This window comes from Diorhabda carinulata, chromosome 10, assembly GCF_026250575.1.
Source record: "Diorhabda carinulata isolate Delta chromosome 10, icDioCari1.1, whole genome shotgun sequence".
In the NCBI taxonomy this organism is placed as follows: domain Eukaryota; kingdom Metazoa; phylum Arthropoda; class Insecta; order Coleoptera; family Chrysomelidae; genus Diorhabda; species Diorhabda carinulata.
Window position 1 is genome coordinate 4,553,234 of NC_079469.1, and position 21,077 is coordinate 4,574,310.

Sequence of the window (21,077 nt, forward strand, 5' to 3'; positions counted from 1 at the left end):
AGCATGGGGAAACTGACGACTTCTTATCACAAGCACTCACAGGCTATGGATGCTTTTGCAGAGACTTTCATACCAAGCGGGGATCCGACACTCCTAAATTCACCAACTGCAGTGAGAAAGACGATTCCAAATATACACTCTTCCACTGCTCCAGATGGAAAGAAATGAGAAACTTGTATACCTAAACACGTGGACGAAAATGGCTCCTGGAAGTACACCTACGGAGCGATATGGGATATAATAGAAACCAAAGAGAAAGAGAGTAGGAACTAGACATAACGAAGAATTGAGAGAGGGGATACCATTGCAAAGTGCGGTAGCCCAGGGGGGGGGGGTTTAGGCGGTAAGAATCCGATAGTACCCGACAAGGACGCCGGGTGTCCATGAGGACACAGGATAAAAAAGAACAATATTCTCAGATAGTTTCGTTACGATTTTGTACTAGAAATATTTTCCATCAATTTTTTTTTGAATTTTTCGAAGCACCAACGCTCTACAGGCATCTTTTTATGGTGAATGAGTTGTGAATAACATAGTCATAATCTATTGTACTATTTTATAGTTTCTAGAACATTATTAATGAAGATAGAATCAGGATATAACGAAATTAGATATGGAGGGTCCTTCACGACGATATAAATCGATATTTACATGGGAAATTACTGCGACTAGTGTACTGAAAATTTGCTTCCATAGGTTTTCTAGCATGATCGTTTCATCTAAAATAATTTCGGTCTCCTTAAACTTCCGGTTATACCGGAAGTGGACCCAAACTTCGTTATTTTTAACCGAATGCTATGATTTTTATAAAATTTTTGGAATCTACGCAAAATTTCAATACAACCTTACATAAGGCGTAGTATGTGCACCATTTTTCAATTATTTCACATTTTCGAAATTTTTGGACACATACAGCCCTCCACAAAAAAAAATTATATTTTTAAGTTTAAGTTAGGCCTCTAAAAACTTAATTTTTTCTCTTTACCATTGGATTCTATGCTTTTGTGTAGAAATTTGAATAAACTGAAATCTTCATGGTTTTTAATTGTCGGTTGTCTGGAGCGACCAAAAAAAAATGGGGGTTTTTAGATAGCGAAATTCGATACCATTGTCTGAACACCCTATATAAATTTTTGCCGATGTTTTCACAGATTTTTAAAGCTGTAAATGTTATTTGTCCAAATCCCAAAAATATTAGACCTGACTCACTTAAACTTAGAAATAATTTTTTTTTAGTGGAGGGCTGCATGTGTCCAAAAATTTCGAAAATGTGAAATAATTAAGAAATGGTGGATTTAAGGCATATGATCCTTATATAAAGTTTCATTGAAATTTCGCGTAGACTCTAAAAATTCTATAAAAAGCATACCATTTGGTTTAAAATAACGTTTGGGTCCACTGCCGGTATAACCGGACGTTTAAGAAAACTGAACTTATTTTAGATTTTCCCATATACATATCGATTGATCCCTTCGTGGAGGACCCTGTACATTAAACACGTGGATATTTGAAAGAGAAAATGATTTGAACATGGAAAATAGTAAGAAGGATGAGGCGGAACTAGGACTGTTCTTATAATGACATTAAAAACGTTGAAAAAACTAACCACGAGCGCTAGTCGAAAAATTATTTAATTATGTAGAGGATGTCCTAATTGGACAAATAACTTTTTCAAATTTATAAATTCACTTCAAGTACCTTTTTTCAATTGACATACTTGAAGGTACGGTTCCGGTAATACAACTTCTGTCTAGTAAATTTTCTCCTCTTCAAGAATCTTTTTCCAAAAATTCAATAACATTCATATTTTACGAGATATACGCAAAAATGAAACACTATTTTTTGAAAGTGTTCACTAGAAACTTGAAACTTTTTATAGGCTAATCAACTTTTCACGTACAATGATTTAGACATTATTCCAGATGGAATGAGGTGATTTAAATTATTTTAGTATGTAGTACATCGAAATTAAAACCTATTTGAACTTTTATACTAGACTAAATGCCAAAAATGTTTGTTATACGTAAACGAATGAGAAGTATAGCGACTATTCCGATTTATATGTTTTGTGAAAAATAAAATACCCTGTTTCTATACGGTGGATAAAGTGGAGATTCACAAGATACACTTGATTGGATCGTCACTTTTTTCCTTTTGTTTATTGACGGAAATCTTTATTGCATCCGGATAGAAACAGATTTAAACTTCAATAAAAACAAACACCTGCGAAAGTAATTGAAACTCAAATCATTGATGTGAAAATATCAATTAGTTAATTGATTTCTCATATTTTCATTATACCTTATGTTCACCTAGAAATTCAATTTGTTATAATTAATGAGTTTCGTGCTTGAAGTGAGTAGACTTTTTGATATAGTACCGAGTTTGTACAACTTCTTAACCTCTTATTTTTATTTAGGATCATAGTGGTAGATTCAATTTTCATTTACGATCACAAAATGAGCCGCAAAATGTTTTTGAGATACGGAATGTGATATTTAATAATCTATTTCGACTGCAATAAGCATAATTGTCAATCTTGATGAATATTTCGATAAATTATGCAGTCTATATAGTTCAGCATTTGTTATTTAAGCTATAAAAGGTTGGTCTTAGAACTATTTGACCTGACCTAGTTGCTAGAAAGTACACAGCGTCATGAAGATGTTTCCATCGAGTGTTTGGAATATTATACAGAAATAAAGCCTAGTTTTTGCGCCCCTTGATAATCATGGATGAAACGTGGGTCCATCACTTCACACTCGAAACAAAAGAACAATCAAAACAATGGACTGAAACGGGAGAACCGGCTCCAATGAAGGCAAAGACCATTCCATCTGCAGGCAAGGTCACGTATGGGATCATTTCCATAGATTATCATGTAATAGGAAAAACTATCAACGGCGAGTATTATACGAACTATTTGCAACGTTTGAGTGAAGAAAACTAGAAAAAACGGCCGCATTTTGGTAAGAAGAAAGTGTTGTTTCATTAAGACAATGCACCAGCTCACACATCCGCTATTGCAATGGTCAAAATTGATGAATTAAAGTTAGAATTGCTACCTCATGCATCCTATTCGCCAGATTTAGTCCCCTGGGATCATTTTCTGTTTTTATAGAATCGAAAAAATGGCTAGGTGTTCAAAGATTTTCCAACAATGAAGAAATGAAGATGTCCTCAGTTAATAGCTAAAAGTGTATGGAGCTAAAAGAAGATTACTTTGAAAAATAATTTTTTTTCCAAAATTTTTGTTTATTGCCCCAAATAGTTATGGAACCATCCTCGTATAACTTGTTTCATAAAATTCCTGCGACATAAATCAAAAATAAATATTCTTGGCTACCGTTATTTCCTTCTGTGGTGCCAAAATAAATTGTAGCAGGATCGCTGCATTGCTGTAAAACAAATCAAGCAATAGATTTTGAAATTTGGGAATTTTCCAATATTTATCGGAATAATTCAACTTGCAGTTTTGTTTCATGAACGTAAATAACGATATAAATTATCGCATCACTGGTATTTTAGGATATTTTTAATACTTAATTTTAATTTGTTGGGACAATCTGTATATGTATCAACATAATAGATATTTCTGGTTTCTTATCAAGGGCAAAAAAATATCACTTGGAGAATGCATTGAAATCGAGAACTTTCTAAGCAAATTGTGTTATTTTATAGTGAAAATTCAAATTTATTTTGTTAAAAATGGATGTGCCTCAACGTTTAACAAGACATGTGACGAATGAAGAAGCCGCTGGCATCATCGCGCTCATACAAGATGGCTGCTGTCAAAAATACGTCGCCGAAGTAATTAGAGTTCAACAAAGCACCATATCCACAGTTGTTATTCGTTATCAAGAGACAGGGCAGCCAACCAGAAGACCCGGACAAGGCCGCAGAAGGGTAACTTCTGTAGTAGATGATCGTTATTTGAGGTTAGGTGAGAATTAGGCATACCACCGCTCGAAGGCTGCAAACTGATGTGTCGGCTACTCGTAATGTCCGAATAAGCCTACAAACATTTCAAAATAGGCTAAGAGAAGCAGGTATGCTTTCGTATACGGTATTTCTTTCGAGGGTCGCACGGAGTTAGTACCAGTGAATGATGGAAGACTAAATGCTGACAGGTACATAACCAATATCCTAGAACCCCATGTATACCTCATATCGGTGACAACTCGGTGTAATGCACGATAATGCTCGTCCACACGCTGCTAGAGTGGTTCGACAGTACTTAGAAGAGGTCGAGGTACCCACCCTGAATTGACCTGCACGTAGCCCGGACCTTAACTCAATAGAGGATGTCTGAGACCATATATAGTATAGCAAATTCAGCAACATCCGGCACCAATAAGAACACTAGATGATATTTAAACTGTTTTTTTTTAACTTCTGGGAAAACAGGCCGCAAAGATACGTCCAGAACTTGTTTAGAAGCCTTCCAAGACGAATGGAAGCTGTAATTAGAGCGAGGGGTGGCAACACAAAATTCATTGGCTGGTTTTAGTTTAAGCACTGTTCATTTTTTTGTATAGATATTTTGATAAATCAAACTTTTCGTTCTCTGTATATTAAACTGCTGCAATATTTACAATTAATTAGCAATCGTTCGAGTTATTACTTTCCATTAAGTATATCTTTACAAACACTGCGGAATACAGTAAAAAAAAAGTCCTAGAATATTACATATTATTTAAAACTCAATTAATGTCCCTTGCCACTTATTATTGTTTGTTGTTATGTTCTAGATTCTGTTGATTTTTTTGTGCACAAAATTGCTTAGCGAATTGAAATGTCTTACAGAAGGCTATAAATTCATCCAACCAAAAGCCGCTTGAGCTCAACGAAGTGCAAAAGATTTATGGGTAAATTATATACAGTGATTACATATTAATAAAATATTAGCAAACATGATCTACATAAAAAAAATAAACTTCATAATCAAATTAGAAATAAAAGCAGCATAATACAATATGATAAATTAATATAAGTAAAAGTATGAACATGTTGTGACATCATTCATGAGTTAATGTAGTAGAAACTGTGAGTTTAGTGGGTGGCTTCATCTACTGGGTAACTTTCGAACTACATTCAATATGTTTCTAGATACAGAAGATTCTATTATGTTCTGGAATGGCATAAACACATTTTTGATCAACAATTAAAGTGTCTTAAGTGCGAAGTCACCTTTACTTTCCATATGGAAAATAATAACGTACAATGTTCTGTTTTAATCACTATAACCTTTTATTTTATATGGTTTTTTTTATCTAATTTCATTTTTATCATTCGTGGAAAACTCTGTGAATAACAATTATTATAAATATTGGTTTTCAAAAATATGATTGTTCGAAATTGTTCCATTAGTAAATTCTTCCATTAAGAAGTTTGGCACAATTCGCGCGGATATGTCTTTTATCTGATGTTGCGGATAAATTGCACACGAGCAATTAGGAAGAAGTGACGTTTCCCGGAGAAAATAAATTTATCGTAGCAGCCGCGCGATGAAATTCAGATAAGAAATGACTTACTGCTCTTATCTCTAATTAATCCACATCCCAGAATTCCTCGATATTTCTGAAGTTTAAAGCGATTCCGATGTAATTGGGTTTGGTTTTTCGCACATAGAATATTCAATGGAATAATTGACCCTTAAAAATAATTTGTAACAGTTCTTAATCGCTTCAGAAACAATAAACATTTTTCTTAAATATACTTCGTATTATAAATTAGTTTTATTAATAAAAATTGATGCATTCGCCATTAACAAACGTAAATAATTTTATAGCTTAATCGATGGGATAGGGAATATACCAATTTAAGTAGTTTCAAAAAGAATTCGAGTTTCAAGATTTATCTCTGAAGTTAACCAAGCGTTTAACTTAACCAGCTTTATTTCGAATAAGCCAGTCGTGGAGAAAAGCTGCCATTTCCTTCCATTCAACTAAATGTATTTGAAATTTACGAAAAAAAAAAAAGAACAAACAATAGATAGCATATTTATTTGATAGGCTACAACGCATAGATGGCGCTACCTAGACTTCAGAATAGAATTTTGAATGAAGCAACGATCGTTAATTTTTTTGTGTTGATTAAGGATAGCTTTATTCATATTTGATAAACAATATTCAGTCTTCACCCCGGAAAAATCAACCTTTAAGAAGTGGTTTACTGGATTTAAACAAGGTGGAATGAACACCGAGGACGATTCACACAGTAGATGCTCTAAATAGATTGTTACCGACGAAATTATCAGAAAAGACCGCGGAATAATTACGGATAAGAATAAAGTAAAGCTGATTGAGATAGTTGAGACTCTAAAGATATCAAAGGAATGTGTTGAACATATCGTGAATGGAGATTTGGGTATACGAAAGCTCTTTGCAATGTGGGAGCCGGGCGAGCTCACGATCGACTATAACCAAAACGAATTGATGATCCTGAGTAGTGTTTATAGCTTTATAATCACTATAAACCCACATTATTGTGAACCATGTCATCATTTCACATCAGAGTCCAATCAACAGTTAGTTGAGTGGACTGCACGTGATTTACCGACTCCAAAGCGTAGAAAGATAAAAAGTAGGCTGGCAAAGTTAAGGTATAAATATTTTTGAATGCTATCATATGATATCTTGAAAAGAGGATCCATAAACAGCGACTGTTATATATAGAATCCACATAATGGTGTATAGTAACAATTTACAGCTATGTACCATATACAAATTTTTTTTAGTAAATGTTGTTATTTTGGTGCTTGTTTGTCAAGTATAGTACCAATTACTTTGTCCTATGTCTTCTTGTCTTCCTAACCATCTAAACTGTCTTTGCTTAATGAATTCCATCAACGACATTATGTCCAGATTCGTTTGTATTTGTTAATTCACCTCCCACACCTCCAAGATATACCATTTCTGCAGCTTGCATTGCGCGTTTTTGTCCATGCTTTAAAACAAAAGTTAATATTGCTTTATAAATATTTAGTTTCTTATGCTCTAATATGTATATGAGTCATTTCTGATTCTTTCGGCAATTTCTGCGTCATTATTGCTTGTATTTACCAAATCTGTTTATTAACGTTTTAATCCTATGTCCTTCTATTTCTATGTTTACTGTTTGAATGCCATTACTATATTTTTTTACATTTATTCTCATACCAAACTACTTTAGTCTATTGTTCCAGATGTTAAATTTTTGTTTAAGTTGAATGAGCAGATTTCTATTAAGTCAACTATAAATATATTGAAAAGCAAAGGACTCAAGCCACCATCTTGTCTTACTATTTCTGCGGTTGAAAATGGTTAACATTTCGTTTATGTAAGCTTTTTGCAAACCTTTATACTTTTGTCTGCGTTACTTTCTCAAAAGTATGTTCTAAAACAATAAATCTAAACAATGCATCCGTATATCGACGGGCAGATTTATCAATAAGTTATTTGACAGTAAATACGTGATCCTGTAACTTCGCGGAACCCATTTTGTGTATCATTTAATGTGTTTTCTACTTTCAATCTTAATTTGGCATCCAGCTATTTGTCTTTATTCCAGCTACTATATAATATTTAGAAATGTATTAATATACTTTTAGTGAATATTATTTTCAATTTCAGATGCGCCGGTAGTGGTAGTCCGTGTCGAAGAAGTGCTACTAGTGGCCCTCGTCCTTATCATCTGGGTAGCAGCTATCGCTCTTTTCTTCAATCGTTGGGGCAAAATAAGAATGTTGGAACCTTATCAACCAAAGTTCCATCAACAGCCACACCGTCCATCATGTCCATTAGCTCCCCTTAGCCCCCCTGGGGTGACGAACCAAGTGAGCCTCACCAATTCTACTACTTTATCTACCAGAGCTCAAAAACAACCAACCGTATGTGTACTAGTCCTGTAAAAACTAGATAAAACGATTATTTAGTATTTTAAAGCACAGCACTAGTAGACAGTATTATTAAGGTACTTGACGTCAAAAGATCGTTCATATAAGATCTTTCAGAACGTTCGCTTTTTAGTTATATCACTTCATTAAGCGAAAAACATCAATAAAAAATCACCAAACAATCACATGTCTATAACGCATAAATTAATCGCAAATTAACAATAAGGTTTAGCCAATCAAAGCTTGTGGAACGTTTAAGTTCCTTCCTATCGAGCGGTTGAGAGAGATATAAAAGTATTTAGCTGCTGCCGCATTTTTGAACTTACCTTTGTTTCTAAAACGTACTCGAAAGTTTATCGGCGCATATTATTATCAGCAGCAGCTAAATACTTTTATATCTTTTTCAACCGCTCGATAGGAAGGAACTTAAACGTTCCACAAGCTTTGATTGGCTAAACCTTATTGTTAATTTGCGATTAATTTATGCGTTATAGACATGTGATTGTTTGGTGATTTTTGATTGATGTTTTTCGCTCAATGCAGTCATATAACTCAAAAGCGAACGTTTTGAAAGACCCTGTATATTAATTACCAAACATGTCATATATAAGATTACTCCGTGCTTCAATTATTTCAATTTTCAAAGGCATTCAATTGAAATGAAGAAGAATGTATAGTTCAGGCACTATTTCATTCGTGCGCGAAAAGCTTTTGTTCGATTTGGCTCGTCTTATAAGACTCATACAGTCGATTGTTTTCATATTTCGGATTCATACGTACAGATCCATGATTCGTCACCTTTCACGAACTTATAGACATCTTTTCAAGCATCGTGATTCAATTTTTTCGGTATTTCTTTGCACGAATCGACTCGAGTTTTTTTCTGAGCGCTTATCAAATTATGCGGTATCCATAGCGAACTAATCTTTTTGTCAGTCAAATTAATGCAATATTGAATGTTTGCTAATCGAACTAACGCCCAACTATGTCACTTTAGCATAGCATCGTTTTCCGACACAACAGCTGATGTTAGATAACCTTCACGAAATTTATCCTGTAGCGAAGTACGACCACGATTGAATTCGGAAAACTAGCTCGAGATGGTGTTTCATCACCAAAAGTCGAAACGAAGTGATCGGTGCACTGCTGTTGGTTTAATCCACGTGGAAAGTCATAGCAAATAATCGCAAGAAAATGTTATGATTTGCTTCAAGTATCTGTCAATAACTAAAAGAGCACTCGTATGACAACACGTTTAGAGTACGTTCATGTATGTCAAAATTTTTGATAGCAATGTCAGATTTGACATCAGTGCTGCCATATCTCATAACTTGAGTGGCAACCCTCGTAAACTACTTTACATATCGATCCAATAATTGATAGTGTGACGGAACCTACTATTTACGCAACTATTCATACTCTGATGTTTGTTTGGTAATTGAACATGAGAAATTTTTATTACTTTTAGATTCCCATCAAACTTATTTATAGTTTTGGTAAGTAATGTAATTTTTGACGTTAAGTATCTTATTATTTCACTCTGATAGTTGATAGTTGAAGCCACGATATATATATAATAAATTTGCACTTGAAAATCAAAAATTGTGCATGTGAATTTGACGTAAAAAATAGTAAATCCATCACTGGGAATAACGAATTGTAATAATTGTGAAAGCTGAGCTTGACGTGCATGCAAGCGATCATAGTAGCTTTTTTTCCAACACTCTTATATCCCAAATTTCATAGTGTCTACATTAATATATCTTATGTAGGGTAAGACTAACGAGTGCAAAACTGTTACATAGAGGCGAGTTTCGAAAAAATTCCCATGACAAAAATAAAGATTTTTACTAGTTAATATCTCCAGTAAGAAATCATTATATCGGCATAGAATACTTCAATCCGTATAAAAAAACAGGCAGACTAGTTTAAATAAGACGTCTCATTATTGTATAAAATATTTAGTATGGTTTCGACTCTTAACAGTGGCGGTTCGCAGTATAGTATTGAATGCATTTTCTACTTTTAATGTGTTTTCCGAAAGTTAGTTCAGTTTGCGATTTTTGTATTCAATTTTAATGTTTTGTTTTTATTCATATCCATTTAGCATGAAAGCTTTTTGGCGACCGTTAGGGTTAGACAATGCAGTGTCGTAAAATAAAAAAGGTTCGTAGTACATGCCACCCAGTCAAAATATACGACATAAAGATTCAATGTCAAAGGGTTATTTTAAATATGTTTGAATTATTCAAACGAAAAGAATGGAAAGAAGAATCCTGATATGATATGACAGTTGATGATGGCTGGTTTGATAATTCTAAAACTTGTGCTTCAAATATTTCTTGCTCAAGACAAAAACGAGTGATTATTAGACATAATAACGGCATTATTTAAGAAATGGTTCACTGATCAACTCTTACCAAAGATTTCCACAAAAATATTCCCTCAAAAAAAGTTGTTTCAAATTATAAAAAGACATAATTCCTGGTGGAAGCCCGAAGTGGAGAGGAAGCCCTGCCACCTAGACTGCCAACCTGTACTGGCAGTCCAGGTGGTAGCGTTGTTAGCAATTACTTTGCTCTGGAGGCATTAGATGATTTGCTTTTTTTCCTTTTTGATTACTGCTTCTACTTCGTGATCTGTCCATCAGTGTAGGGAGCTGTATTAAATTTATATTCAAAACTAAGTTTTACGTCGATCAAAATCTTGGGTATGAAGACTTGATGCTTGGCTTTCAGCACATATCACAAATCTTTGGCATTCAAAACCTTCTGCGTCTGCACTGCTGCAAGCTGGGCACTCCAGAAACTGCTCGTACTTATATTTGTACGGGTATGCATCAGGGGATTAAACATCCATTTTCCTTTGGCATACTCCCACATATTTTGACATCGTTGCAAACTCGTCTGTTTCTCCTCAGTTTTGATATGGAGTGCATCTTCATTGTCGATAGATGTACTTCCTTTCCTTAGCTAGTTCCTCAATAGGCAGCATTCCTGCAATTACCTCGGCGGCCTCCTACGAGATCATACAGAAAGCACTTATTACTTGTAGTCTACTCAACAGGAATATTGTGGTTTTCAGGGCAGTAATGTCCGAGGCAACGACCGTTATTTTTGTTGTTTAAGTCCTATAAGGTGGTATCCTGAGTATTTCAAGGTCGCAAAATATATTTTTCTCCCTGTAGCGTGCTGCGGCATTTCAACGTAAACTTTGGCTACTCTGTATAGTAAACTGGAGCTTATCATATCGAAGGAACACATATAATGAACGTCTTATTCAGAAGGGTCCTTTTGTGTCTGAAACAAACGCACCCTTGTTGTCCTCATCCGCAATATGCCATCTTCAAACTTGTATACGCATTAAAATTAATAACAGAATTACTTCAAATGTACCGAATTGTGGCATTTCATTATCAATAAATCTACTAGAACCTTATCAGAATATATAATGTTCTTGACTTAAAACATAACAATGAAATATAATTCAACAGAGCTCAAACATATTCTTAGTGAAGGTAACTCTTTTGAAATCCATTTGGAATCTTTTATCTATGAAAAAATAAGACTTTTTCATAGATAAAAGATAATATACTGAGATAACAAGTAATGAGCTGAAGTAAAACCATTTTTTGTCTATGTAAAGTCGCTAATTGTGGTAAATAACAAAACTTTCATTGAAGATTTAACATCACTCAATAAGTCGTGTGACTGACTCATAGATGGTACTGTCATTGTCGAATCCATCTGACGTTTATGAAGTACCAACTTTCAAAAAACTATGTGTAAAATTTTATGACATTTTGATAAGACAGAAAAAAGTGAGAGCCATTTAAGTGAAGCTAGTTTTGTTATTTTCAAAACAATTTCGTGTGTTAATTTATCATTACTTCTTGATGAAAAAAAAATACTGTACAAGCTTAGCAATGGCTTCAAAAGTGTTATCAGGACTATGCTCTATTGGAAAGAACCATTTGCTATTGCTTGATGATGGTGAACGTTCTGGTCGTCCACTTGAGATGGTTACTTCAGAAAAATCAAAAAAATTAAAAAATTGATTATATCTAATCGTAAATTGAAATTGCGAGAGATAGCTGAGGCCGTGGATATATAAGAAGACAGTGTGTTCCTAATTAAGCATGAACTTTTGACCATAAAAAAGCTTTATTCAAAATGGGTGCCGCGTTTACTTACACTCGATCAAAAACAACAATTTGTTGATGATTCATAGCAGTGTTCGGCCATGTTTACACGTCATAAATTAGATTTTTTGCAACAATAGATGAAATATGGATCCATCACTTCATTCTGGAATTGAAACGATTATCATTTGAGTGGACTGCAGCCGGTAAACCACGTCCGAAACGTCCAAAGGGACAACAGTCAGTTGGTAAGGTTATGGCTTCAATATTTCGGAATGCGCATTGAATATTATTCATCGGCTATCTCCAAACGGGAGTGATAATCAATAGTGAATACTACATAGAATTGTTGGATCGTTTGAATGCAAAAATAAACTGAAAACGGCATCATTTGTCTTGTGTCCCCCCAAGACAATGCACCGATTCGCAAAACGATGGCAACGATGGTTATATTGAACTTTGGATAGCTTCCTCATCTACTGTATAGTCCAGATCTGGCCCCCGGTGACTACTGGCTATTCGCTGATCTCAAAAAAATGCTCGCTGGTAAGGAATTCAGCTCAAATGAAGAAGCAATTGCTGAAATTGAAGCTTGTTTGGAGGCAAAAGACAAATCCTTCCACAAGCAAGGCATCGAGAAGTTGGAGAAGCATTGGAATTAATATATTGCTCTTGATGATGAATATTTGGTGAAATATTTTGTGACAAAACTATTGAACATACGTTAAAAGTTTTTATTTCGGAAAATTTACACTCTTTTCGATTTGGGTAGTAACATACTTGTTAACCCATCTAGCAATAATCACATATTGAAATTCTTCATCGTCAGCTCCGGGAATTTGGAAATTAATACTTGATGATGATTTACTGTAGTGAAATATACGAATAGGGTGGAAATATTTCAAACTCAAATATGACGATTTCATTCCAGCCCCTATTTGTAAGCGTGGTGTCGCTAAGGAATGTTGTTAAAATATCGGCATGTCAGTGGAATAATCAGGAAATTGATCATGCTAAGGCTTGAAGCGTTTGTTGTTACTGTTTTTTTTTTTTCAATTCTCTATACACATTTGGAGTGAACTAATTTACACGTGATAATTTCCGGTATGGTATAAATAAAAACCTTTTTTTTTCAAGGTATTTTCTAACCTACCGACCAGAGAATTATTTCTCATTTCCATACCAAAATGTGTTTCATAAATTACTCTCCAAGAAAACTTTTGTAAGTGTAAATGAAAATACTTTGTCATAAAACAAAATAAAAAGGGAAGTTTTCACAAACAAAAATGATAAAAAGGTTACAACGCTGAATACTTGAAGATGTATGGAGTGATATAATTTTTATTAAATAGAGTTTTTAGTACTTTTAAATCGACTGAAAACATTAATATCTAATCATAATAATAATTGATAAAATAAATAATTATGACCCATAGATAGGGGACAAATAAAAGATCTGACATGGAAGGCGGTTGATGGAGGAGTTAAATCAATCTTTGTCGTCGATATATTATACCGAACACTCACAAAAGTCTCAACAAACATTGGAAAAATTCTTTTGATACATTGTATCCGAGATAGGTAAATACTACAAGCTCTAAGTTGAGTGGTAAATAACAATAAAAATAATTTATTAGGAAATTAATATAAGAAAATAAACACTCAAAATAATATTAGAAAAAATGTATACAGATGCAGAAAAAATATTTATTTCTTCAATTTCTTATTTCTCAGATCTTTTGATATGATTATGTTTCAAAATCTTCGTGATTTTAGGTCTCTTCAGTTTCGAAATTAGTTTTTTAATTAATTTTTGAAAGATAGATAAAATTGACGTTGTGACTTTTCATTAAGTCTTTATCAAAATATGATATTGACTTTGACAATTTCCGTATTCATATTGATCAATAGATCACCTTCATCATGAATACCAAAATAATAAAATCAACTTATAACTTTGTTCCAACAAGAAAAATTAATTTTTCCCTAGTCCTCACATCTTAAATACATAAAAAAGACCTAAGTAATTTTAGTAAAATTTTTAGCTCTATTTTGTAAATGCTAATGAAAGTACAAATTATTTATTTGATTACTGCTATATATTTCAGATGGAAAAACCAGGGAAAAATTAATTTTTCTGATTAGAACAAAGTTTTAGTTTGATTTTATTATTTTGATATTCATGATTAAGGTGATCTATTGATCAATATGAATACGCAAATTGTCAAAGTCAATATCATATTTTGATAAAGACTTAATGAAAAGTCAATTTTATCTATCTTTTAAAAATTATTTAAAAAACTAATTTTAGAACATAAGAGACCTAGAATCAAGAATATTTAGAAACATAAAAATATTTATTATAAGAAAATATGCAGGAATAGAACTAATTTTATACATTTCACATAGCGTGGCACAATTTTTTGTATCCCTTCTTCATAGAAGATTGTCGTTTGTATTTTCAACCATAAGTATTGACCACCAAGGAAAGATTTTCGGTGTAAGAAGAGATAAAAGTCGCTAAGAGCAAGGTCTGGATTATACGAAGGAAGATCACACACGTCCCAGCCAAATTCCTTTAGGAATTTTGTTTGCCACTTTTGCAGTGTAATATCAGGCATTATCATGACAAAAAATACACTTTTTGATAGTAATTCTCTTTGTTCAATCTCCCTCATAAACGAATCACAGCTCTGATTTGAGAAGAGGGTTTTCCAGCTGAGGCTGATATAAAAAAATGACTACAAAGAATACGTGGGTAGTAGCGATCTGAAAATGAAGTACATTTTTCTACTAAAAGCTTATCTAGAAAAAATTTCATGGAAAAATAAACATAAGTAACAGGTTGAATCTTTTTGAGTGAATTGACAACAAGCAATCATGCTAAAATTGTCTAAATACCACTGAATTATTATTTGTACATACTATATATTGGAATATATACCAAAACATTGATGAAAACAATATTGATTTCCACTCATATTGTCATTTTTGTTTCAGGCCCGGATGTCTTTCTCGAAGTACAACGTAAACGCCTTGACAGACCCTCTATCGGTCCTTCCATCGCCAATCATCAAACGCCCTCGTCAAAATTCCGTATTCGTCGGCAGCTCTACCGTAGCTATGCTGAATCCTCCACCTAGACGCGTTAAATCCGCTATTGATATTCAACATTTAGTTGTTAACGAACATAGCCCTACGACGTCTCTTAAAGGTAATATAAAAGGTACATATCCACCGCACTATTTCATAGCACTTTAAAAATATGAGGTTTAATCAGTAAACAAATTAAGAGTGCAATGAGTCTGAAACGGAAGTCCGATTTAAATTTTTAAATCATTGGGCACGTCGTAACATAAACCTTAAAAAAAATTAACTTTTAAAGGTGTAATATTTTCATATTTCTTCTTGCAACGCGCCAATCGCTTGCTTACGTCACCAGCGCCGATCGAGTTTTGCTCGACAAGCTACTTCTGCATACAAATCACGTTGTTTTGTCTTATTGGTTGTATTTTTTAGTAGGATCTCGAAATATGGATGGACAAAGATGTTATATATCTTGTATCTTACCAAAAGTATTTTCAAATATCCTTAAGGGAAAAAATATTGTTCTATCAAGTACAAGTAATCGGTTTTGTTGTGAATATCATATCGAGGTAAATAGGTACTTTCATTTTTAATATTCAAAATAAAAATTTCCATACAGGGTAGCTTGTCATATTATCGTAACAATAATATAGTAGGGGTTACGTCTGATTTGTTTGTTTTCACATAGCATGGAATCCAGACGGGATCTAATCTTAATATTGTCAAAAAATGAACTCCACCAGTTTTTCATAACTCATTATTTTCAATCACGGTTAACATGAAGCAAATTTTAATTATTTTGTGATGAAAATCGAATCTGCTCTAAATATTTGTTAATAACACATATCTCAAAAGGTTCCTTGCAAATAAAATCTTCTTGTTTTTGTCTCATGAATATATCTTCTATCGATCTGTCTGTTAAATCTGTTAAATACGCCGTCCGTTCTCCTACACAATCGGCGCTGATGACGTAGTACCTATTTAGAAAGGATCTTGTAAAATTAAGTTGTATTTATTTTCGTTAATATAGAATATACTTTTTTTTTGAATTTTCCGAACCCTTTGGTCATCTATATCATCGCAGATAGATCTGATTTATTTATCAACATCGGTTGTGCTTTCTTTTATACGTGGTAAGCCTCGTAATTCTTTGTTTATACCCAAAAACGTTCTATAGGACTAACCTCGTTATAATAATATGGTGAAATACCCATTACATGTAATAAGCCCGATGTAGTTTGATAATTGACATCAACTCTGCTTTCCTAGGCCTTATTGAAGAAGTTTAAGTTGTATGACTTGTATTTTTTGCTTCGATTCATAACTGTAATCCTCCAATACGCTTAAAACAGAAAAATACTCAACCAGTAGATTGAAAAGGACAAACTTGCTCAAAAAAAGTATATAGGGTTTCATTGTTCTGGAAAATGGGAGGGAAAGTATTACACATCATTGTTTAATAAGGTAAACTAACTAAAACTAAAAGTCACGTATTGCTCTCCATTGGTTCACCACCCATCGTACTCTCCAGATCAGTTCCCCAGTGACTTTATCCTGTTTCAGAGGAGAGAGAGAGAGATGATGTTGTCACATACGTGGGTTAAAGCATCGCTGAACTAAGTGGATAAACTTGAACGGAGATAATGATGAATAAAAATGATTATTGTAAAAAAATGCTTTTTAAGGTTGAAAATTTTACAAAAAACCTTCGTACCATGAAGTCCAATTCAATCAGTCATTATTTCTTCTTGGCTTTTCTACTGTCTAAGTGGGAATACATCCGTTTCTGTGATTAGTATAGGAATTGTTTAACATTAGAAAGATAAATTGATACGTTCTAGGAGAGGCTGAAACCACAGTTCGAGGCGATATGTGTTTATAGCCTTGTCAGTTTTCTTAAATAAAAAAACAAATCTTTTTTCCACTGTCACTTACTATTTTAGACTTCTTTGATGTTAGTGTCAACCCATATCTTGTCAGAAACGTGGCAAAAGTGATATTGAGTTATTGACTATTCCATTCCAACATATTTTATATATAAGTTTGATATACCTCATGTTCATAAAACCTTCGAAATTGTTTAATCATTCTAACGATACATTTCTTATGATAAAATTATATGAAATATTTGTTTCCAGGTTCTATAATACCAGTCTTGAATAAAGAACGTCGCCCATCTCTAATAACTATAGAACGCCCTTATTACACTCGTCATCACCGTCCATCCATAACTATCGAACGCGCCCACGTTCACCAAGCGCGTACTCGTCGTCTATCCTGCTTTGCCGAACGTCCTTATAGCCGCCATAGAAATTTTATCAGCTTCGAACACTCGTTCGACAGGAAACCCATCGAAAAACCATCGTGTAGCTACCATCCTACCATTAGTTTTGAGACTCCGATGGAGTCCATGGAAATACCTACGTTACCAGTAAGTAATAATATGAATTTTAGTTTTATCATGTAAAACCTAACTGAATTTGGTATTGGGTGAAGTTGAAATTCATTGATATAGATACCAGAGGCAGTTTGTGACTTTGAGAGAAAAAAGGGCTCAAAAATCTAATAAAATTCAAAACAAGTGTATCGCGTTTATCATTTTTACTTATCATTAAACAAAAAGATCGAATATCCAATTTCAAAATAATAATTTTTAAGCTTAGAATGGTTAGACTTTGATACGAACGAAATTGTCAATATTATTTCCGAATTCTCTCTCTGAGTTTTCTCTCTGAGGTACCAGATACAGCTCTGAAATAGCAAATCATCTGGATTTTTTATATCCTGCAAACTTTTCAACGTTTAATAGGTTAGTAACTACCAGGAATCAATTTGAACTTTGTCAAAGACTAACAACAATGCATGGTTTATATGAAAATTGCGTCTCCAGTTTTCCACTTTTTTAGGATTGTTTCCCAAAACTTCCGAATCATGCTTAGCTTTAATTGAATATGTTTTTGATGTTTGTGACTGTTTCCTACAGAGGCCTGTAAACTCGCAGAATACGATGAGGAAACCCAGTGATACTCCCAGAGGTTGATATTGAATATTTTTTCATTAAAAAAAACATACCACCACTAATAGATTCTAATATAAAATGTGATTAAGTTGAATTTTTAAAGAAATTATATTAAAGTGTGAAAAAAGCGTCCAAAAGTAAATCGCTCTGCTCAAAACAATGACGCGATGTCAGAATTTATATTAATCATTTAAAAGTTCCCTAAACTGTATTGCAAATCATCAGATCTCACTTCTGCCTTATGTTTGTATATCTTCTTCTTTTCAGTTGGAATTGCCGCCGTTGCCGGTCCTTCCTAGCACGGGAGCGATTCCGAAAGCGTCTCGTAGTTTCGAACAGCCTAAGTTTAAAGATACACATAAACCTGAACGCAATTCGCACAGCTTAGATGTAAGTTCTTTGAACTTCGAAAGAAGATGCTCGATACCCGAAGAAGATAGGGGTTCGTCTATTTATATTAATCTGGATGAAACTAAGATAACTGCTCCCCTTCTAGAGGGACTCAAAAGTTCAGATGTTTAATTATTTTGTGATATAGTTGAGCCCTTTCGAATGAAAATTTGTGAGTATCAATAACGAAATATTGTCAGAAAGAGTTTTATATTTTGTATTAAATGCTTTGATATAACGATAAATAGTTTAACAAAAATATACTGCCCGACAAACAAAAATGTCAAATTTTGCATCATAGTATCGTCAAATTATTTATTTGTACTGTATATCAGACTATAAAACTTTGCCAATCGCCACAGCTATAACCATTTTTTTTGGGTTCCAATGAAAGGCGATTACATATTTGATGGATATTTTTATATTTAGCTGCACAATCTTAATGGAGAGACTGCTAATTATGGAGATATTACAAATAAAGACAACAAGCCCTCCGGATAGCCGACAATATGTACTACAGAGATATGGACCAGCCTATAGAAGATCGTTGCCAACTACTTCATAAACAGAATCCTCAAATACGACCCGAAGAGTACAAAGTCCCTGGAGGAGTACCTAAATACTCTACTGATGATTACGTGGCAAAACACATAGAAGAGATCAACTTCACGTTTGGTACGGTCCTCTAGATGGATGGACTCAGTCGACTTGAAACTAGCGGAGCACCAAACCGGACCAGTAGAAAAAATGAAGACAAGTCGGGGAACAGAAAAACATCCCAATCATTCATCTGATACCTGGAAGTGATGATTGATGTTAGACTGAGTTTCAAAAAGTCTGATAAGAGAAAAATACTCTGGAAAGAGGAGCATCTTATCTCAGCTAATGCCAAACTTAGAAGGTCCAAAACAGATAATAAAATCGGTGGTTACATCAGTGCTCACAGACGGAATTGCCATTAGGACCAGTATGGAGAGTCACTCCAGTCTTATGACTTAGCGACCTGAGAATTGCCAGTACATCTACGGCATTAAGCAAAGAAAGAATGTATGGACTAAGAAGATGGACCCACCAACTTGTTCTACAAGTGAACGTCTGGCTCAGCCGCTGCCACGTGGAGGTGAATTACTACTTGATTCAGATGCTCTTTGGACAAGATGTTTCAAGCTTCACAGGTTCAAGCATGAGTATTCCTCATAGTGCCGAACTTGGGAACGAAAATAAGGAGCATATCTGGGCATCTGCAATAGAAGCAACAATAACGCCGGATTAGAGTACATCAAAAACGAAATATACAGGGAAATATCAAATCAAATCAAATATAAAACCTACAGAATAATACATAGATTCAAACCAGCTAAGACGATTTGAACATGTGAAAAATATGGGTGAGGATTATAAGAAGAATACTAGAAACCAAAATAGTAAGAGCAAGAAATAGAAGAAGTTCAAAGAAGACCTGAAGAAGACCTGGATGGACGAAATCAACAAAGCGATTAAGAAAAGATGAATGAAACTACATGAGATACTACTACAAATAAAAGAAAGAAATTAAAATAATTTTGGAAGAAGGGCATCATGAAAGAAAGAGTCTTGATATTTAACAAATTTTGCTCTAAGGAGTAGAAGAGGAGGAAAGGACAATAGGAAAGAAGAGAAAGCCTTATAGTTAGATCTACTCCCAGCAAAGCAATGGCTAATAGTGGTCCCACGACATATCAGATAGAGCACTAGGCCCTGAATAAACGTGACGATATTTTTTACCTATACTTCTATAGGCTAGAGAGATAGAGAGTCAGATGTTTGGGCTATTTTTCTGCGCATAGTATAGGCACACGTAAAGACAGAAAAACCTCTGGAGCCGGAAGGATATTCCTACTTACAGAGCGAGCTATGACTTCTATTTGTCCTTGAAATACCTTGAACAACATTATTATACTGCAATATTATCCAATATTATACAATACTCCAAATTCGATGATTTAGAAATTTCTTTCTTACAATATTTCGAGTACAATAATTGTTAAGGGTGTTTATCGATTTTATTTGTTATTTAACACGTGCATTTTGGAATAAAATAGACCAGTTGATTGAATATTCGAAGAGAAAACTTTATTTTTAAACTATTTTTGTATCTTTCATGTTAATAATAGTTACTATTCGATGCTTCAAATTTAACTGTTCAACAAAAACGAGTTGAGACTTGAATATAAAATAATTACTTCAACGAAATGTTTTTTTATCTGCACAAAAAAATTCATAAGCTCATAATGAAAATTGCATCAAAAAAATGTATTAAAACCCAATTTTATTTGAGAAAGATTTGAGCTTTTGTATAACCAAACAAAAGTTTGTAAGGAAATTGAAATACGACGCTTCTGATGAATAAAATCCTTGAAACATGCAGAAACAAACCCTTTCTGTTTCTCCTTGGATAAATATTTCTGAATAAGATTCGAAACAATTCATTAAAAACTGTTAAAAGTTCGAAATTAGAGAAAACATCGTTCAGTAGCCGAGCTTGGTTGAATTATAATTCAATCTACCAAGAAACGAAAGGAAGT

General features: G+C 33.7%; 1 protein-coding gene across 8 annotated transcripts in view; it reads left to right on the forward strand.

Moving 5' to 3' along the window:
* The window catches only part of LOC130898680 (uncharacterized), a 56,283-nt gene extending 35,538 nt beyond the window's left edge, over nucleotides 1–20,745 (forward strand). For 3 of the 8 annotated variants that reach the window (XM_057808131.1, XM_057808130.1, XM_057808132.1), the window contains 4 exons: nucleotides 7,614–7,870; nucleotides 15,018–15,243; nucleotides 17,243–17,535; nucleotides 18,391–20,745. In XM_057808131.1, coding sequence (XP_057664114.1) covers nucleotides 7,614–7,870; nucleotides 15,018–15,243; nucleotides 17,243–17,535; nucleotides 18,391–18,645 — 1,031 coding nt within the window. In that variant the 3' untranslated portion in view covers nucleotides 18,646–20,745. The remainder of the gene's footprint in view (nucleotides 1–7,613; nucleotides 7,871–15,017; nucleotides 15,244–17,242; nucleotides 17,536–18,390) is intronic. The other 5 variants (XM_057808133.1, XM_057808134.1, XM_057808135.1 and 2 more) reach the window with 3 other exon arrangements.
* Nucleotides 20,746–21,077: the final 332 nt, after the last annotated feature.